The sequence below is a fragment of the Balaenoptera physalus genome (genome assembly GCF_965194825.1).
Source record: "Balaenoptera physalus genome assembly, chromosome: 8".
Taxonomy (NCBI): domain Eukaryota; kingdom Metazoa; phylum Chordata; class Mammalia; order Artiodactyla; family Balaenopteridae; genus Balaenoptera; species Balaenoptera physalus.
The window spans coordinates 124714703-124735259 of record NC_138887.1 but is presented as its reverse complement, the minus strand read 5'-3'; the positions used below and the strand labels follow the sequence as shown (position 1 = coordinate 124735259).

The 20557-nt window shown below is 52.3% G+C and overlaps 1 protein-coding gene across 1 annotated transcript in view; it reads left to right on the top strand.

The window, feature by feature from the left end:
* VIPR2 (vasoactive intestinal peptide receptor 2) overlaps nt 1–17931 on the top strand; it is a 78675-nt gene extending 60744 nt beyond the window's left edge. Inside the window, exons 6-13 of the mRNA XM_082473377.1 lie at nt 4586–4727; nt 9333–9483; nt 10131–10191; nt 11128–11197; nt 11757–11848; nt 15163–15292; nt 15372–15413; nt 16622–17931. Of these exons, the coding sequence (XP_082329503.1) occupies nt 4586–4727; nt 9333–9483; nt 10131–10191; nt 11128–11197; nt 11757–11848; nt 15163–15292; nt 15372–15413; nt 16622–16795 (862 nt within the window). The 3' untranslated portion in view covers nt 16796–17931. The remainder of the gene's footprint in view (nt 1–4585; nt 4728–9332; nt 9484–10130; nt 10192–11127; nt 11198–11756; nt 11849–15162; nt 15293–15371; nt 15414–16621) is intronic.
* Nucleotides 17932–20557: the final 2626 nt, after the last annotated feature.

The window sequence follows — 20557 nt, the reverse complement described above, 5'->3', positions numbered from 1 at the left end:
ACAGTATGAATAGAAGTGATGATAGAGGACCACGTTTTCTTATTTTTGAGCTCAGAGTGAAAGTTCTCAATATTTCACTTGTAAGCATGACGTTTGCTGCAGATACTTTGAAGATACTCTTTACCAGATTAAGAGCATTCCTTTCAATTCCCAGTTTTCTGAGTTTTTAATCATGAATGGGTGCTGAATTTATCATGATTTTTCTGTGTATATTGAGATGAGCAGATGGTTTTTATCATTTGTTCATTTAATGTGAAAAAATACATAGGTAGATTTTCTGATATTAAATCTACCTTTCATTCCTAAAATTAACCCTAGTTGGTTGTGATATATTATCCTTTTACTATATAACTGGGTTTAGTTTATGAATGTCTTGTTGAGGATTTTTGTGTCTCCATTCATGAATTTGATATAATTTTCCTTTCTCGTAAAATACGCTTTGATATGACAGTTGCACTGGTCCAATAAGGTGAATAAGAAATAGCCCCCCTTTCCTATTCTGTGGAATAGTGTGCGTTAGATAAGGTGCTATTTCTTCCGTAGCGTTTGTGGAATTCACCAGTGAAGCCATCTGGGCGGAGAGTTGTCATGTGGGAAGAATTTTCTTTTTAGGTTCAAGTTTTTGAAACAGACATATGACAATTCATATTCTCTGTCTCTCCTTATGTTAGTTATAAGTTGTATTTTTCAAGGAATCTATTCATTTCATCTACATTTCTATATCTCTTATTATATTTTTCACGTATGTAAGAGTTATACTTATATCTACTTTTTCATTCCTGGTATTGGTAATTTTTATTTTCCTTCTTTGTATCTTGATGAATCTTACTGTATAAAGCTTTATCAGTTTTATCAGTGTTTTCCAAGAACCAACTTTTGACTTTAATTTTCTCTCCTGTATGCTTATTTATTAATTTACTGACTTGTGCTCTTATCTTTATTATTTCCTTCCTTCTTCGTTCTCTGGTTTCGATTTGGTATGCTTTTTCTAGCTTCTTAAGTTAGGTGTATGTTCAGCCTTCCTTTGTTTAAAATGCATTTATTTATACCTACACATTTCCCTCTCAGACCTGCTTTAGTTCCATCTTTTAAGTTTAAATATGTGTTTTCCATTATCATTGAGTTCTAATTTTTCTAAACTCTTTTTTTTATTATTTTTTAACTCATAGGCTATAGAAGACTATAGATTAATTTCCAAGCTGAATAGAAAATTAATAACAAGTTGGATTGTGGCTTAATTCATGGTAATCTCGCTGAATTCATGGTAATCGGAGAGCATACCACATGAATTAAATCCTCTAAAATTTGTTGAGACTTGATTTATGACTCAGAATGTGGTCTATTTTAGTAAAAGTTTAATTTTCATTTGAAGACAATATAATTTCCACAGTTATTGGTTTGTATGCTACATTTGTCATTTACATAATTTTGTCAATCATGTTATTTAAATATTCTAAATTTTACTATTTGTTTTAACTACTTGTTCTATCAGTTACTGACAGACATGTATTAAAATTTCCAACTATAATTGTGGACTTGTCTATTTCTTCTTTTATTTCTTTCACTGTTTGCTTTATATATTTTAAGGTTATGTTATTAGGGGCATACCCATTTAATGTTTTATTTTCCTAGGAAACTGTCCATGTTTAGTAATGTCCCTTGACTTAAAAAAAATCTACTTTTATATTAATGTAGTTATATTAGCTTTCTTTTATTTGATATTTGCAAGATGTATTGTTTTCTGTGCCTTTACTTTGAACTTCCCTGTTTTATATTTAATTTGAGTGTTTTACAAGCTCCATTTATTTTTTTTACAAGCTCCATTTAATTGAGATTTGCTTTTTATTTCCAGTCTATTTTTATTTTTACATACAGTATTTTACACTCACATTTAGACTAGTTACTGACAACTTGGAGTTTCAATCCACCTTCTGTCTCTTTTCTTTCAGTTGTCTCAGCTGCTTCATTGCTCCTGCACTCACTTCGTGTTTCTTTTTTAAATTGTCAAGTATTTTTATTATTCCAATTTTCCCCTTTCAGATTGTTAGTTATATATTCTATTATTCTTCTTCTGGTTTTCACCCCATATTAACAACACGCATCCTTGTCTCATAGGTGTTAACCTCCATTTACTATTTTTACTGCTTCCCAGTCAACTCAAGACTTCACAGCATTTTATAAGTACCACAAGGCATGAGTACTGTTGTTGTTTGAAAGTCAGTGTTTATTTAGAGTTGCCTGTCTGTCTGTCTGTCCTGGTGCTCTTCATTCCTTCTTAAATTTTCATGTTTCCATCCAGGATCATTTTCTTCCTGCCTGAAGATCTCCCTTTAGTGTTTCCTTCAGCACAGGCCTCCCAGGAGTGAATTTTCATGATTTTTGATTGCCTGAAATCATCTTAATTTTGCCTTCATTTTTGAGGATATTTTTGAGAGTATTGAATTCTTTGTTGGCAGTTATTTTCTTTCCTCACATTAAAGATGCACATCATTAGTTCTTCTGAAAAAGTCAGCTGCCAGTCTCACCATTATTCCACTGAAGGCTGAGTCTTCCTCTGGGTGCTTTGAAGACTTTTTTCCTTGTCTTTGGTTTTTAGCAGTTATACTATCATGGGCTTTAGTGTGGTTTTCTTTGTAATCCTCCTTCTTGGAGTCAGTGGAATTTCTTTAATCTGTTATTGTATTTTATCAATTTCAAAAATTCTTGGCTAGTAGCTCTTCAAATATTGCTTCTACCTTATTCTCTCTCTTCTCCTTCTGAAACTCCATTTTCACGTATGTTTAACATTTTCATCATTTCCCATATATTTCCTATTGTTTCTTTATATTTTACATTATTTTGTTTCTCTCTACTTTCATCTAGACATATTCTACTGATCTGTTTTCCAACTTATAATACTCTGATTTATAGTGTCTAATCTAATGTTAGACCCAGCTATTTAATTCTTAATTTCAGGGTTATTTTTTAAGTTTTCAATTTTCCATTTGATTTTTACAATTAATTCCATCCTCTAATAAGGTTCTCCATATCGTCACCAATTTTCTTGGATATATTAATCAGAGTAATTTTACAGTCCATGTCTTACAATGCCAGTGTCTGGATCTCCTTCTATTCTCTGTTTATTTTTGTTTTTGTTTTTTCCTTTTTAATTGTATTTGATCCCTTGGTACTGTTTCTAGCATACTTATTAATTTATTGAAATTACATATAATTAAATTGTAGAGACTTTAGGTGATCTCGTACTACAGAGAGGATTTAATTTTTCTAGAAAGATGGGCAGACCAGCCTGAGCCAGGCAAGGATTGAGTTGACTTGAGGCCGTATTTCAGGCTCTGTGAAGGCTGGTTTGTCATTATTCCTACATCATAGCCTTTTAGGGGTTTCAGATGAAAACCTGGGAATCTTCCTACTCATCCAGCACGTGAACACCTTAGGAAATGGAAAAAGGAAAGGAAAACCTCAGTAGATAACTGCCTGCTGAATTTTGGGCTCTCTGTGTTTTCCTTTTCTCCAGAATCATTGCTCCTGGAGTCTGTTAACTTGAAAGCCCTTAACTTCCTTTGCTGTCCATTCCGTCCAGTGACGATGTTATAAGCTCTGGGCCCCTGCTGTCTAATTGGCTGCTGTGCCCTGAGACATGGGTTAACCAACAGCCCAGGAGACAGGAGGAGGTGGGTGCCCAAAGAGCCTCGGTGCCTCCCTCCTCACCAGGGCCCTGTCCTTCAAGTCCTAGCTGCTTCCACTGCTCTCCAAAGCTCGTAGGCAACTTTTTAAATCACATTGACCCCTTAGTGGGAGGGAAGTCAGATAAGCTTCTCTTCGTAGCCACAGGTGGTAGTCTATTTTAGTATACATTTTTTAATGTTCTTCAAAATTTTTAAACTTTACTTAAACCTAAAGAGTTAATGTTTAACAATGTTGGAAGTGCATCTGTGTGGAACAGCTTGTTTCTTAAAGACTCCAAACGATTAAAAGTCAGAGTTAAAGCAAATATCCAATTAAGTCTTCTCCAAAGCAGAATTTAAGTGTTGTAAAATAACTATAAACAAAATGTTCTGAGCATTTTTTAGAGAAGCAAAATATCACATAAAGTTAAGTTCAGAGACAGGTCCTTTGATGTGGGTCTTGCCGGAAATTTGCTGCAAAGATGGGTGGTCTGCACATCTGTGAAGTGGGGGCATGCCACTGCAGGCTCGACTCAGCACGGCTTTGCTTTATACTTTTATGCTGAAATCCTGTTTCTAGGACTGATCTAAGGCACTAAGTCAGAAATAAGGGAAAAGGTTTATGCACAAAAATATTTATCATAATGCAAAGCTGTAAACATCTTAAATATACAATAAGAAATAGTTAAATAAATGATTAACTTCCATAAAAAAGAAGCCTTAAGATTAAAGCCACACAGGCAACTATCAAAGTGTGCCCGAAATCAGCGTTTGATTATCTATCTCCTCCCCCTTCCCGTCCCCCTCCAATTCCCCTCCAATTCCCCTCTGTCCCCATCCACACCTCCCCCCTCCCCCATCACCCTCTCCTTGCCATTCTACTCCCCTCTCCCCTCCCACCACCGCCTCCCCCTCCGCAGGAAGCTGCACTGCACCAGGAACTACATCCACCTGAACCTGTTCCTCTCCTTCATCCTGCGAGCCATCTCGGTGTTGGTCAAGGACGACGTTCTGTACTCCAGCTCAGGGACTCTGCACTGCCCCGACCAGCCGTCCTCCTGGGTAAGGCTATCCCTGTGGGCGGGGTCCTCTTATGGGGGGCGGGTGCCTGTGTGAACTCCAGCCCCACCGGCCTCCCTCCCCACCGCCCATCCCTTTGCTCCATCCCCACTTGGCATCGGGAAGAAGTCCCAGAGCCGGTGGTCCCCGTCAGGGCGAGGGAGCGGGCCTGAGCTCGGAGCAGGCCCACGGTGGCCGGCGACACAAGGTGGGCACATGGGCACTGCCCGGTGGGAGGTCACGGCCAGAGTGCTGACCCCAGGCAGAGCCGGCCTCCCAGGAGGCCGCTGCCCCGAAACACCAGCGGCAGCTCGAGCCGGACGATCCTGGCACAGGTGGGCACGCACGACGCCGTTTTCTCCGCAAATGCCCGGGATTCTGAGCAGTAGATGCTTCCCCCGACTGCTGGGCGGAAATCACCTGCGCGGTGAGTGCGTCCCCGCAGCACGTGCTGGGAGCGCAGTGAGCGCCCGTGACCCGCGGGCCCACCTCTTTGCACGAGGATGAATCACCTTAACTGTTAGCAGGCTTGGCTTGCGGTGGACATTAGTGGGCCTTTAGGGCGTAGTTCAGTTTAGTGCGTTTATATTGAGCTCCTCTGAGATCAAGTCCTTCTACCCAGTGTTCCGACACCCAATCGCACCCTCCACCTGGGTTCTACCCATCACCCTAGTCCTGGTCACAGCTCTTCCACACTAGCCGGAATGCTGTTCTCCACCCGCATCCCAAGCAGATGGATTCATGTGCTGGCACCGTTGCTCTGGACTGAGCAGATTTGAGTCAATGTCGTTTTAACGTAGTAAAGCCTTTATCACACCGAAGAACTTCAGCTGCTTCTTAGGTCTGCAGGTGCAATAAATATCAATATACTCCTGGGATAATCTTGACCAGGAGGCACGTGGACTGAATATAATAATGAAATTAGCAACAAGATCCTCCACCTGGCAAGTCCCAGCCGCAGGTGGGAGTGCGGCCCCTGGGCTCTCGTCCCTAGATCGAGCGTCCGCTGCACAGCTGAGGGTGCACCCGAGGCCTGGAGCACGGATGCCTGGCTCTCCTCCCGCTGAGGAGCCTTCGGTCCCGTCTCTGTGTGTCTCGAAGCTCTGCTCGAAGCAGCCCTCCTTACTTAGCTCTTCATTAAAGGATGTAGTAACCCTGGCGGACCCACAGACAGCAGGCCCTTGACCTGGAGCAGTGCTCTCAACCTCCTCCTGCTGTGTAGACGGAGGATCTGGCTGAGGGACGGGCAGTAACAGGGGCCTGGGTGTCCCTGCCCTGAGTCCCACCTGCCTAGGGGTAAACTCGGAGGCCCTGGGCTCTGCAGTGAGGCTGAAGCATCTGAACAGGGATGCACCCGGCCCAAAGCTGAATGCTGACCAGGCTGTGCTTGCTGTTCCGGGTGGGCTGGGGGGAGGCGGAGAGCCAGAGACAAGGGCTGCAGGCTGGGCTGGGGGTCTGCACGTTGCAGAGGGTCCTGGGCCCACTGAGCTGCCATGTAGGCCCTCAGCCCAGGTCAGAATGGCAGAGGGGGCAGGAGAAGGGGAAGTGAGAAGAGCCCATCAACACACACAGGTGCACAGGTGCACACACACGCAGAACACATGCACACAGAGGTACACAGGCACGCCAAAACACGCAGGCATACGTACGCTCACACAGAGACCCAGGTGCACAGACCCAGGCGCACACACACCCTTCAGACTCTGTCCCATCACGAGTTTGGCTCCATCCCTGGAAAGACGGCTGCAAAGGAAGGGGCTTTGCGTGGTGCTGGGGGAGCCCCTGTCCTCGGGTGTGGAGCAGCTGTGGACACAGGACGAGTGAAACTGCACACGTGGACGTCACCACGGCCATCACCTCTGCTGCTTGCTGCGCAGTGAGGGCTCCAGGCGTCAGACCCACAGAGACACCAAGGCCCACGTCCCCAGTCCCGCAGCTGTCATCGTCACACGTTTAAATAAAATGTCCTGCTGACCTGCTCTTAGCCAGCACCTACAGAGGCTGTAAGTCTCCCCAGCACTCAGGGAAATACCATCTGTCCCCGTAGAGCCTGAGAGGACACGTATTTCCAGGTGTGACACCGGATTTTGCCTTTGACAACCCTGGTGGTAGGTGCTGTTTTCTCGTCCTTTTCAAGGAGTTGGGCCTCAAAGAAGCCAGTGTCTTTATTGGATCAAAACGTGGACCAGGAGACAGAACCCCTGCCTCCGTCCCCACCAAAGCCAGCCCGCACATGTGTAGGCGCCTCGTTCTCTGCACTTGTTGGTCTGGATTTCATCTAAACCTGTGGAAACCGTGCTCCAGTCTAGAGAAAATGAGCGACCAGAGGACCGCCTGAAGCTGACCTTCAGGACCCCCACGGACAATGGAGATCGGCCCCCTGGACATCTGGCCGTGAGCAGTGATGGAGGCTCCGAGACAGGGGACGGGGCTGGCTGAGACCCTGCTGGGGTCTGTGCGGGGCACTGTCCCGGCCGCATGGCCATCGGCCTCTCCACGCTAAAGAAGATGGGGTCAGCCGACAGCCCGTCAACCCCCAAAGCCTCCTGTCCTCAGAGTGTGTTGATGGTGGATGAGCAACAGGAAAGAAATGCAGACATGGCGTTTAAACATTTTATCAAGAAAATGGAATTGGAATCATCTTAAACACACTGTGTCCTCTTTCCTCCTCCAACAGGATATCTGGGAAATCCTCTGAGTCTAGCGGTGTCTCAGGGTCTGCTTTGAATCTAGCGTGCAGGTGTGACATCTGTGCGACCGTCCCACCAATAACAGGCACACCCTGTTTTTATATCTTCTGTTCCCCACAAGCGTCAGTGTACGTGTATCTTCGTGCACGAGCGCTCTCACCTCGGTCAGGCGGCTCTGGAGAGAGACTGGAGGGACCAAAGGCCACATGTGTTTAAATTGCAACAAGTAGTGCTAGACAGCTTTCCAAAGGCGGAGATGCCACGGGTGCTGCGTGTGTAGGACGTGCCCTGCTGCACCGGCCAGCAGGGCTCACCACAGATTCCCTCCACCCGTGGGTGTGGACCTCTTCCTCCTCGACACCCAGCACACGCCTCTGTCACTGCTCCAACGAGGTCTTGGGTTGCTTCTCCTGTCTCCACAGCAGTGTTGTTACGTGCGTCTTTCCACTTACGGCAGCCTAGCCCCGATGTCCAGTGGGCCGCCTCCACATGCAGACCCCCTCCCCGCCCTCAGCATCAGTAAACCGTAACCACCTTAGAAAGAGAAGGAACCACGCTCCACTTAGGCAAGAGAGACCTGGTGCGAGGGAAGGGGGTGGAGCGTCCTGGAGAGGATGGAGCCGCTGTGAGTTAAAGCTCCTCACAACCCCGGGGAACCAGCTTGAAAGCCTGCCATGCATTTCCTGCAACTCTGTCCACCCCGTACACGTGTATGAGTATATCCACATATATATAAGTACATCCACCCCATCCATTCACATACACATATTAGGGGAGGCGGCTGCAAAGATATAGAAGAATAGAAATAAAAGTACTGTTCTTTTTTTTAGCTCATTTATATAAGGTTAGTGATTTAAAGCCTCAATTTCATGTTTGCTCATGACGTGGAAATACCTGATATGTTTACTTATATGAAGGTCTGAGAGATTAAAAATGTATTTATTTTATGTAATACATAATTTTTCCCTTTCAAAACTCCTGGGGAAATAATTTATTTGGTGAGTTTCTCTTGTTCATTCCTTTATTTTTTCATCTCTTATTAAGAGTGCACAGTGAGGAAGAACAGAGGAGGAAAAGTGGGAGTGAGTGGAGGGTAAGGATGCAGGATGGAGAGGGAGATGCAGGGAGGAGGGGGGAAGCAGGGAGGATGAGGATGGAGGGAGGAGAGGGGGATGCAGGAGGAGAGGGGGATGCAGGAGGAGAGGGAGATGCAGGATGGAGAGGGGAATGCAGGAGGAGAGGGAGATGCAGGATGGAGAGGGAGATGCAGGAGGAGAGGGGGATGCAGGAGGAGAGGGAGATGCAGGAGGAGAGGGGGATGCAGGAGGAGAGGGAGATGCAGGATGGAGAGGGGGATGCAGGAGGAGGGGGGATGCAGGAGGAGAGGGAGATGCAGGAGGAGAGGGGGATGCAGGAGGAGAGGGGGATGCAGGAGGAGAGGGAGATGCAGGAGGAGAGGGGGATGCAGGAGGAGAGGGGGATGCAGCAGGAGAGGGGGATGCAGGAGGAGAGGGAGATGCAGGAGGAGAGGGGGATGCAGGAGGAGAGGGGGATGCAGGAGAGGGAGATGCAGGATGGAGAGGGGGATGCAGGAAGAGAGGGAGATGCAGGAGGAGAGGGAGATGCAGGAGGAGAGGGTCAGGAGGAAGGAGAGTGAGGTCAGCCAAGCGTGCCAGGCCCCACATGGTCACTCTCAAAGTTACATGTCACCCTCAGGGACACTGTGTGCATCTGGCTACCCTCCAGCGGGTTCCAGGGCCTCACCGGAACAGGCACACGTCTCCAGGCAGCGCCTCTGTGTTGGGTATCCATGCGCCTCGTGCAGCACGGGCTCGCGTTGGGACCTGGAGCAGGCTGCCTGCCCGGAAGGTCCTCATCCAAACGCAGTGTGCTCTGTCACTCTGTCTGTGGCATCCAGGTGGGCTGCAAGCTGAGCCTGGTCCTCTTCCAGTACTGCATCATGGCCAACTTCTACTGGCTCCTGGTGGAGGCGCTGTACCTCCACACCCTCCTGGTGGCCATCTTCTCCCCCCGCCGGCGTTTTGTGGCCTATCTCCTGATCGGATGGGGTAAGGACTCCCCCGACAGCCCACTGCCACCCCCAAACCCACCAGGTTCCTGATTCCTGTCCTCTCTGACCTATAAATGCAGATGCTTTCAGCTCAGAAAAGTGCTGTGCCGCCCCTGTAGGAAGAGCTTTTCTAGAGCCAACAGCTTAGTGTTTCTGGGAACCGGGACCTGATGTAAAACTGCTCTGACTCTCATTCCTGGGGCGAACCCTGATGGTGGGCAAGTCAGAAGGAAGGGGCCTGGGAGGAGAAGGAGCAGGGAGACCGTCCATCATGAGGTCCCACTAACGTGCCCATCAGCAGGGCTCTGCATCAGCTGCGGGACCCCCACCTTCACAGAGAGGGACTCCTCTTCAGGTCATTGCCAAGTCTGAACACAGCCTCTCCAGCACGTTGATACCGACACCCAGAAACACAGAGATGCGTTTCAGGACCGTGAAGCCTTCAAACACATACTCAATTATCTTCACTGCTTAGTAAGGCATGAGCATAAGCCTGTATGTATTTATGAAGAGTTTCCACTTAATCTTTTCATCAGAAAGCCCTTGTCCTTGACCATCAGGCTAGTGAAAGCTCCCACGTGTGCCCCTGCCGGGCTGGTCCAAGTAACCAGCGCGGGGTTGTGGTCACCAGGTGTCTTTCTGCAGGCATCCCCACCGTCTGCACAGGTGCGTGGACTGCGGCCAGGCTCTCACTAGAAGACACAGGGTGAGTGCTGTGCCCGTAAAGAGAGATCAAGCAGCACTGACTGAGGTCCTGGCATCACTGGTCTCGGGAAACCAGAGAGAAGCTTCGTATCTGGTCGAAGGCAGCCTTTGGACACCGAGGGGGAGGACGTTGAACTTCATGGGGAGGAACTCGGGTTGGAGTGCTTGGAGAAGAGCCAAGGGACAGGTGGGGCTGAGCTGGGCCTGGCAGCGGAGCTGAGGTTGGGGTCAACCAGGCAGAGACGGAGCAGCCCAGCGAGGAGGCCGGGTTGAGACGGCCAGCTGGGGCACAGCTCTCTGAGGTCGTGCGGTTGGGCCAGGGCCCAGAGCACTTCTGCTTTGTGTGCACAATGAGCCAGACCGTGGCCCAGACTCAAGCACCAAGAGCTCCCACCACAGGTGCTGTGCCTCATGCAGGACCCCAGGGTCTACCAGTTGTCCACTACCAGTAACAAACCACCCAAAGCTGGGAGCTCACAGAGTCCCAGTTGATTTGGTGCGTTTCTGTCCCTGGCACTTGGGGCAGTTCTCCTGGCGTCAGCCTGGCTCACTCACGCCACAGGCACCTGCAGGGGCAGCCAGGGCCGTGGGTCTAGACAGCGTACGCTGGGTTCCAAGGACTCCACATCCTGCTGTCAGAACCAGCTAGGATCCAGGACGAGGGTGGGTCTGTGCCCCTGCCGGGAAGGGGTGTGGGTAATGGAGTGAGCCTGAGGCATTTTACAAGCCGCCCACCCCAGCTTCCTGCTGGAGAGAGCGCGTGGCAGTTAGGAGGGACCACCGAACACGCCGCGTGAGTGAGAGGGCTCACGGTCGGGGGGCGCTCTGTTTGGCAAGCCCCCGTGTAAGGGGTGAGTCTGCAGCGTGCTGATCCTCCTGTGCTTGGTTTGCAGATGGAACTGGTGGTAACGTGATTTTCCTTCTCTCTTTGCAACAGTTGCTGGGATACCAATGACCACAGCGTTCCCTGGTGGGTTATACGAACACCGATTTTAATTTCTATTATAGTAAGTCATTTCTGTATTGAAACGTGAGTTGCCTGCCGGGTTGTACACTTGGGCAGAGGGCGAGGCCGCTGTCTGGGAGTAAATATAAATGGCCCGTTCTACTAGGTCTTCTGAGACAAGTACCCTGAGGCTGAGCTCTTGCATGGTGGGCTTGGCCCACCTTCAGGACGAAGTCTCAGTGAAGCGGAGGGCGAGAAAGAAACAGTCCTCCAGGGGAACCTCGGGGTGGGGGGGTGGTCACAGTTAGGTCCCCCAGGTGTGCTGCCTTAGAGCAGAACTGGATTTCCACCTGTGGATTTCATGTTTCAAAGTTAATTTTCTCAACTCAGCTGCCGCAGCCTGGGGTCAGAACGTATGTGATGCGGCAGAGAGACACTGGCTCTGACTCAGGGGGGCGGGGCAGGGAAGAGCAGAACTAGGGGGGGCAGGGCCCTGGTGCCTCTGAAACAGCGGTGCCTGGAGCCCCGTTTAGGGTGGGGCTGAGCCACACACGTCCCGGCCACACCACCTCCCTTGCAGGGGGACTTCACACACAAACGTGTCGTCTCTTTTTTTGCAGGTCAATTTCATCCTTTTTGTTAGTATTATACGAATTTTACTGCAGAAGCTGACATCCCCAGATGTCGGCGGCAATGACCAGTCACAGTACAAGTGAGTATTTGTTTAGCTCCAGCTCTGAGCCGCCCGCACCACCCTCAGGCAGCCTGGAAACTTTGAGTGTGTGTGTGGAGAGCAGAAAAACGGGGGTGCGAGGACCCTGCAGGTGACCCCAGCTTTTCCCCTTTAGTCGCAGGAGTGTGCTCTTGGCCACTCTACAGGGACCCCCGGGGATGGCCTGTCTTGTCCAAGGGCCAGCGTTGCCATGGCAATTATTCAGGCCGGTTCCTCTCCTTCATTCCAGCGTGGATGTCCTCTAGAGAGCTGCTTATTGAAGTGTTCTGCCCACTCTCCTGTTTTGTAATCTGACTTTTTTCTCCTTGGCCACACATTGTTTGTATTTTGTATTTAATTCTTTCTTCCCCGTCAGACCACAGGGTCCAGGGGACACCTCATGTCGGCCCTTGTACTTAATAACTCAATTGATGTTTGTTGCCTGAACGGTAACATGAAGATGGTTATCGTCATCTCCCTCATGGGAAAGAGAACAGAAGTTAAGTAAATCACTCACAATCGTCCAGCTAATTCATAAGGATCTGAGAACTCTATAAAGGAACTTGAAGATCATATAAATTTCTATCAAGAATTTATAAAGAAAAGATAAAGCCCACAACTCGAGTATAAAATAAAGGTAGTTTAGTGTAGAGTGGTTGGTCCAGCTGATAGGAGCCTTGGGTGCAGGCAGATTGGGGTTGGACTTGCAGCTGCAGAAGCTGCGTGACCCTGGGCGGGTTACCTGACTGCCCCTGCAGGGTGGGCCCCCCCTCAGCTGTCTCCTTCCCTCCCCTCCTTTAGACAGCAGGGTGGACCTGGGGAGACAGACAGGTGGCATCCCCTGGGGTCAGCAGCCCAATGCTGGGTTATGTACCAGCTGGAGGCCTGGGGGGGGTAACTGCACTGCTCTGCCTCGGTTTCCTCACCTGTGAAGTGGAAATAATAATAATAATAATTGTCACAAGGTTATAAGGATTGATAGAGTTAATATTCAAAAGACATTTAGTGGCCGTCACCAGTAAGTGTTGTGATAGAGTTTGGTAAACATACATATAACTGTGCCCTGAGGTGTGACAGTCTCTGCCCAGCCCACATTAGAGGTCAGGCCTAGAGGTAGGATTCCACGTCAGACCACAAAGGATAAAGTGGTTTCAGCCAGACCTTCCAAGTAGCATTTTTACTGCTCAGGTGAGAAGCCGGGCTGGTTCCTGGACTCACCCCATGCCTGCAGCTCAGGCTGCCCTTCAAACTGGACTTTCAGTGTCTGCACGTCTTATTCAGGGCCACGCTGACCTTTCCTTTGGGCTCTCTGGGAGTGTTCCTAAGTGGATCTTAGAGATGGATGCTTTCATTTTGGAAACAAAATAAAGTGGGGATGATAGAATCTATTCTTTTTCCAGGATAACAGAAAGGCAGAGCACATCTTTTCTGTGTATCTGTCTCGTAACAGTAGTGGCAGGTCTCCAGGCACAGGGCCCCAGGGGTCCAGCTTCTAAATCCCTTTGCTAGAGACTAGCACAACAGCAAATTCCAGATGGATCAATAATGAGAATCCAGGCAGGTTCTCTCTACCATTTAACTAAAGGGCAGCTCCCTGCAGAATCCCAGCCTTCACTCACTGGGCTGACAGAGACCCAAGGTGGTGAAGGCAGCAAGTGCACCATGGGTGTTAGAAAGTCAAATGTTCAAAGCTGCACGTGGCAGCGGCTGGGTGGTCAGTGAGGCCTTCCCTGCCCCCCAAGGCCCAGGTCATGCTCACATCTGGTGCAGGGCGGCTGGGCCTCAGAGTTTGTGCAGATCGCCCAGTACAGAGGAAATCTTCTTGTTGTAAATGCCACAGTGCCTCAAAAATATGGAAAGAAAATGGTGACTCTTTTCCAAGTGTGGGCTGGGGTCCACCAAGCAGAGACGGTGGGGGAGGAGCACGGAGGTGCCTCCCGCCTCAGTCCCCACAGCTCAGAGTTGCCAGGATGAGGCTGGTCGCTGGAGCGGCTGCTGGTTGCTGGGGTCACCCAGGGGCCTGGACGTGCACACGTACCGCCTGGGGGCCACGCCCCTGCATCCTGACCAGCCCCCTGGTGATCCCAATGCTCCAGATCCTCAGAACATGGTGGGCTTGCTGCCTCACATAGGGCCAGGTTGAGTCACCTGGGAAGATGCTGGGCCACCTGCAGAGGCCTGATTTAATTGGATGAGGGGCAGCCTGGACTTGAAGAGGTTGACAAGCCCCCCCAGATGATTCTCACGTGCGGCCGTGAGAGTCAGAAGTGGTTTACGGAAGTGGTCCTCAAAGTGGGGTTCCAGACAGCAGCCCCAGCATCTCTGGGCACCTGAGAGGAAAGCAAATTCTCAGGTCTGCGTTTTAACATGACCTCCAGGTGGTTCTGGTGCAGGTGGGGCCTGAGAAGCCCTGACTCAAAAGAATGTGACCTGTACCTGCTCGGGGAGCGGGAGGGGCTTCGAAGGGGCTGGGGGGAGGATTGAGGTCAACTATTTTATTTTCAACACCAATGCAGTGAAAAGAAAATCTGCTCTTTGATTAGGGAGGGTAAGAGCTCTTTGATAGGCAGAGAAATTAGATCTGGTCCAGGTTCCCCGATTCCTCAGACCCTCTGCGATCCGGAGCAGGGTCGCCTGCCAGGACCTATAAACAGCCGTCTGTGGGAACACTTCTTGTCACGCTTGTGCTCAGGGGGCCACCCCTGCTGCGTCTGCTTTTTTTTTTTTTTTTTTTTTATTTATGGCTGTGTTGGGTCTTCGTTTCTGTGCGAGGGCTTTCTCCAGTTGCGGCAAGCGGGGGCCACTCTTCATCGCGATGCGCGGGCCTCTCACTATCGCAGCCTCTCTTGTTGCGGAGCACAGGCTCCAGACGCGCAGGCTCAGTAGTTGTGGCTCACGGGCCCAGTTGCTCCGCGGCATGTGGGATCTTCCCAGACCAGGGCTCGAACCCGTGTCCCCTGCATTGGCAGGCAGACTCCCAACCACTGCGCCACCAGGGAAGCCCCTGCATCTGCTCTTTTGATCTGAAAGTAAAACTTGCCCCCGTGCTCCAAATGCTGGGGATGGGTCTCTGCTATTAAAACCAGTGGCACACGGGGCCGTCGAACCTGCTCAAACCAACGTCATCCTTGGCAAACTCGTCAGGATTTCTTGTAAGAGCTTTGCTGCTTTATGAGGCAAAGCGGCAGTCATCATCGCGTGTGCACACTCTGCACGTAATGGAGCAGGTGGTGTTGAACTTAGGGGCCCCTGGGCTGGCCAGCACGCGGCCGCCGGGTCCCCTCGGCAGCTCAGGCCCTTGCTCTTCGGCGCAGGAGGCTCGCCAAGTCCACCCTGCTGCTCGTGCCTCTCTTTGGGGTCCACTATGTGGTGTTCGCCGTGCTCCCCATCGGGATCTCCTCCAAATACCAGATACTGTTCGAGCTGTGCATCGGCTCCTTCCAGGTGCGTGGGGAGGGGCTGGGCATCCCCGGGGAGGGGTGGGTGTGAGTGCCCTCTGACCCACCGCCCTTCTCGCTTGCAGGGCCTGGTGGTGGCGGTCCTCTACTGCTTTCTGAACAGCGAAGTAAGTCCTTTGACCTCCTCGGGAAGCACAGGTTCTCGGCTTGTGAGGGAGGCCCTGGAACGCCCCTAAAACCCCTGGGGAGGGCCCACCCTGCTGTGGGGTCAGTGCCCTTGCCCGGCGCCCGCGGCGCTCGGCTCCGTCTTCCCGCTCACCTCGACCACCCCCGCCGACCCGCACCGTCCCAGAGCCTGTCCACCTGCGAGCTCCCGGCCAGCCCCCTGCGGCCGCCCCGCATACCCTCGCCTCCCCTGGGCCGTGGCTGCCTTTCCAGCGGCACGCCCGGCGCCTCGCTCGTCTTCCTTCTTGCCCCGCGCGCCCCCCAGGCTCCCCTCCCTCCATCGCTTTCCTCGCCTGCTTCGGGGCTGCCAAGCGGGAGCGCCAGCCAGCGTCAGCGCGGGAGGAACAGGAAACTTGCAGCCGAGGAAAAGCGCCGGCTCTGCTGTTTAAACGTTTCCTCTCCCTAAGCAGCACCTCCGCACAGGGATCGCTCAGATAGGGGAGGGGTCAGCCTGGAGACCCCCGCGCCCAGAGCCCCAGCTCGGGACCGAGGGCGGCGGGGAGGTGGGCAGGGACTCCGGGCTCCCACCTGCCCCGCCCCCGGCCCCCCCCCCCGCCCCGGCGCGTCCCAGGTCTCCCGTCGGGCCCCACCCCGCCTGTGTCCAGCCCCTGCTCCCCAGGACATCCCCGCGCGGCTTCCCCAGGCCGAGCCGGCGCCTGCTGCGTGCCGTTCCTCCCTGTCGCGTGTCCCTCACTGTCGCGTGTCGTCTGAGCGCCTCCTGCACCTCCCTCCCCTCGTTCTTTCCGACGCCCCTGACGCCCCCGCCCGCCGGGAGCCGGGGGCAGAACCAGGACCGGAGGGCAAAGCGCTGCGGCCCGGCTTCCGCGGGAGGTCTTTTCTGGAAAGCCCAATCCGCCCTCTCGGGTTCTGGGTGTAGCAGCCGCTGCCTCTGGACTGAAGCCTTGGGCTCCGTAGTCTGACCACCTTTCTCTTGGTCCCTCGTCTGGTCCCGCAGCCTTTTCCGCCTCTTCCTTCCCACCCCCGTCTGTCCCCGCCCCCCGCCCGTGGATGTCACACCCTCCACACCCAGAAAAGGGCCGAAGGGGAAGCGGTTCGTTCACGGGCGTTCGCTCTAGCGGGAAGCCGGGGTCTCGGTCCCAGCTTGCCCGACCGCCTGACCCCCGCCTGCTCTCGCCCCCCCAACCCGCAGGTGCAGAGCGAGCTGAGGAGGGTGGGGCGGAGTCTGTGCCCCAGCCGGCCCTCCGGCCGGGACTACAGGCTGCACAGCTCGTCCATCTCGAGGAACGGCTCGGAGGGCACCCTGCACGTCCCCCGCGGCTCCCGCGCTCTGTCCTTCCTGCAGACGGAGACCTCGGTCATCTAGAGGCGCCACCACACCGCAGCCCGAGCCCCCAGCCAGGAGTGCTGGGGTGAATCAGCTCGGACCCCCTGGAGCTGGGCTTGGCTTATCCCACCCGTGGAACCGGCTTACCTTGTAACTGCCCGGGGTTTAAATCTAACGATTGTTACACTCCAGCATTTAGGTAATTTTGTTCTTTATGTTGTTTGGCCGTGCAGACAGACCCATTTTCAAAGAGACCAGGAAAGGTCAAGGTGGCAGTAGCCCAGGACTTGGGTCCAGCGACTGTGGAAGAAAACGGGGGGTTTTCTGATCTCATTGCCTGTTCTCAGGGGGCACAGGCCTGAGCTGGGACGCTGGCCCTGAGTGGCATGGTCACCCTTCCTCTGCATGACCTGCATCGCCGGCCTCGGCCCCCAGGTCCCACAGGGCAGCCCCTTGTGTGCAGGACACACAGGCGCCCGCTGAGGGCTTCCGTGGAACCCCCCCGCAAGCCCAGGTGGGCCCCGCCTGCCCCAGTCCTGCTCACGCCGCCATCCGGGCTCTTCTTTCTCTGCCGCGGCACTCAGTTCTCCAACCCCTGTATGATACTGGTCCCCTTTAACAGTGAGGCCACAGAGTCTTCGTCCTGAGGCGTCACAGACCTGAGCGCAAATGCCAGCGATATCCAGGGAGCGGGGCCTGGCAGGCAGGGCCGGGCTGAGGACGCAGGCTGGACGTCCAGGGGCGGGGGGTGGGCGCTGCGAGGCCCGTCGCCCTGCAGCGTCCCTTTGGGGTGTGCACCCAGGCCCCCTGTGAGAGGAGCCTGGTCAAAGAGTGGCAGCGTCCACCTGGAGCCCCCGGCAGCCCGGCTCCCCAGCTCAGACGATTTGCTGTGACCAGATCTGCACGACCAACTGAAGAGCCAGCTCCCAGGGTACCCGGGGCCATCGGTGGAGCGCGGGCATTAGATGTGCAGCTGGATGTCCATCAGCTGGCGGGAGCCAAGGCCGCGACCCTGGAACTGGGCGGTCTGGCCTGATTGACAGCAGAGGGGAGAGTGAATGTCACTCACTGTTAGCAGAGGAGGGGGTGACCAAATAAAATGTTGTAAACGTGTGTGGAATGTCCCCAAGCCGCCATGCGTGACCGCTTGAATAAAACCCATTTCATGTCTGTTCGCTGGGTGACTCTGACCAGCAAATCCTGAGGCCCCAGGATCTCAAATTGAGGACATTCGGAGGAAATCTTCCCACGTCTAAAGCGGAGCCTGGATGGCATACGGGGTGGGGAGGGGGGCACCTGGCAGCTTGTGGCCTTTGGAAGCAGCCACCTTCCCCAGGGCTCTTATGCCGCCTGCCTGGACGTGCTCCTTAGAGCATCCGGTCAGCGGTGGGGGTGATGCACGGGGCGCCCAGCAGCCCTGCAAGGGTGGGGGGCACCTGCGGCTCCCAACACACCCACCCCACAGCTCCACAGAACCTGAGAACCTGCTAACTAGGGTCAGGGCTGAGCACATGTGTGCTTGCGTATGTGCACGTGTGTGTGTGTGCCTTCCGGGAGCTGGCCCCTAACTGCGTGTGCGCCACAGACAGAGAACATCTATTTCTAATAAACTCCATGTTCAACCAAACTGCTTCATTCCAAGAGGGATACCGCACACTGCTGGAAGTCAAGTTCTCCAGAAGCTGACTTAGACATGAGCAGGCAGACCAGCCTCCGGTGAGTTTCTGGGAGCCCCAGGCGCCAGGTGGTGGAACGCTGTCAGCTGTCCACTGGCGGAAAGAGCTTCGTGAGAATTTGCCTAAGGTAGGAATGCGTTGCAGTCGCAAGGAAGGGAAGTGAATACGTGATGTCGGGACGGGCGTGTGCCCAGGAGCCGCGCTATAGATGGAAATAGCGAGCACCTTCCTTTCTTAGCAAGAATGGCGCTTTTTCAATGGTGTTCTTTATCAGGTTTTCGGGTTAGAGAAATTATACAGAGGAGTTACGAAACCTCAGACATTATAGGCCGATATTACCCAGAAAGTGAAAAAGCTCTGAATTTTGTCCTCCATCTGGCTGTTACTGCTTGAGAAGTAAATATCAAGAGTGAATGATCTTGTTCCCAATAGTTTCCTCTACATCTATGCAAACCTCTCTCCCTCCCTCCTTCCCTCCCTCCCTCCCTCCCGCTCTTTCTTCTTTTTCTTCGTGGAAAGTAGGTCATATTGTATAGAAGTTTCTGCAACTTGCTTTTTTAGTGAAGGCAGGCTGTGTGGATCTTGTCTGTCTGCACACAGAAGTGCTTTACTTGTAACAGCTGCGTGATGTTCCGTGGCACGGATGCGCTTGGTTTATTCCGCACCTCCTGTTGATGAATGTTTGAGCGCTTCTGCATGTGCTGGAGCATCGCCCCAGAACAACGTCCCAGAAGTGGGAATGGGTTCCGGGCCTGCGCATTTGGCTCTGGGCGGGTACGGCCCTGGAGGAGGTGGCCTCAGCGCCCCTCTCACCAAGCTGCAGTGTAGACACCAGCATCACTGGGGTTCCCATCTCTCTTCGCCCCAATCTGCTGTCTTTAGCCTTGGGGACAGTGAGCGTCTCTTCTGTACAGAAAGCTTTCTCCTTAGTTCTGAGCCTCCGCCTGACCCACTGACGTAGACGTCAGGTAGCCAGGCCCCTGCTCCTCCAGTCGGCTGCCCCACCTGAATGCAGGTCCTGCTGAAAGTTTACAGATTAGCTTCCTTATTCGTGGAAATGGGGACAAGACTCAGCAGAGGTCGTGGCGGTGTGTCATCGTCATCTGTTTGCATCGCCGACCGCCGGGCCCTGTAAGAGGCCCTGCTTAGCCTGGGGACGTCACAAAGGATTTAGGGCGTCGTTTATACCGAAGAGTCTTCTTTGGAAGATGGGGAGAAAAGGGCCTGTCACTTCCATTATCTTCTCTAAAGGTATAATGAGGAAAGTGGAGCAGGCAGAGGCGGTGGGTGGCCCCCTCACTCGTGACAGCAGTCCCACCTCCCCCTGCCCAGGGGCGTCCCGGACTGAGCCCTGGATAGCAGGCCTCAGTGCCAACAATGACCCCAGAGCTGTCACTGGGATCTTGGTTAAAGCTACTTATATTCAACCCCTGACACTGAAGAACCAACAGGGGGAAATAAACTATTGGAATATAATTACAAAATAATGAGGCCAAGTAGCACCAATCTCTCTTTTGGAGATTTAGGACTTCACAAATCCTATATGCTAGGATTTATGCTAGGTGTTATCTAATGCTATAGATAGCAAAGTGTAAGAAGCAGCAAGTAAACTCAATACACCTGAAAAACACAAGCTTTCCTGGTTTTAATCATTATAATCATGAATCTAGAATATGCAAAATTTGTGATTTTCAAGTCATAACAAAAATGATTACAATTCATTCAGATTTAAAGGCCCACAATATACTAAAACCCCATCATAAGGTGACTCATCACTCTGCAGACTTTCACATGCATGGGCACACGTGTTCTCCCAAACCTGTCAGCCTGCTGTGAAAACCCAAGTACCATCTGTGCTTGGCTCTGTAGGCGCCCCATCTCTGTAAGTTTAGTCCCAGCCTCTGGGCACGCATGAAACACACTCATGAATGCTGGACTAGGCGTTTCCGGAAGCGGCCCCGGCGCCTCCCCGGGGCCTTTGGAAAGGGTTTCGGCTGGCTTCCCTCCCCCCCCCCCAAGAGAGTCCCTCCTTGTCAGACAGGCTTAGGGCTTGGGGATGGAGAAGCTGAAGGAAGAGGAGGCGGGTGGAGAGCGTTTACTCTCAGGGGGAGGGGGGGCGATGGGG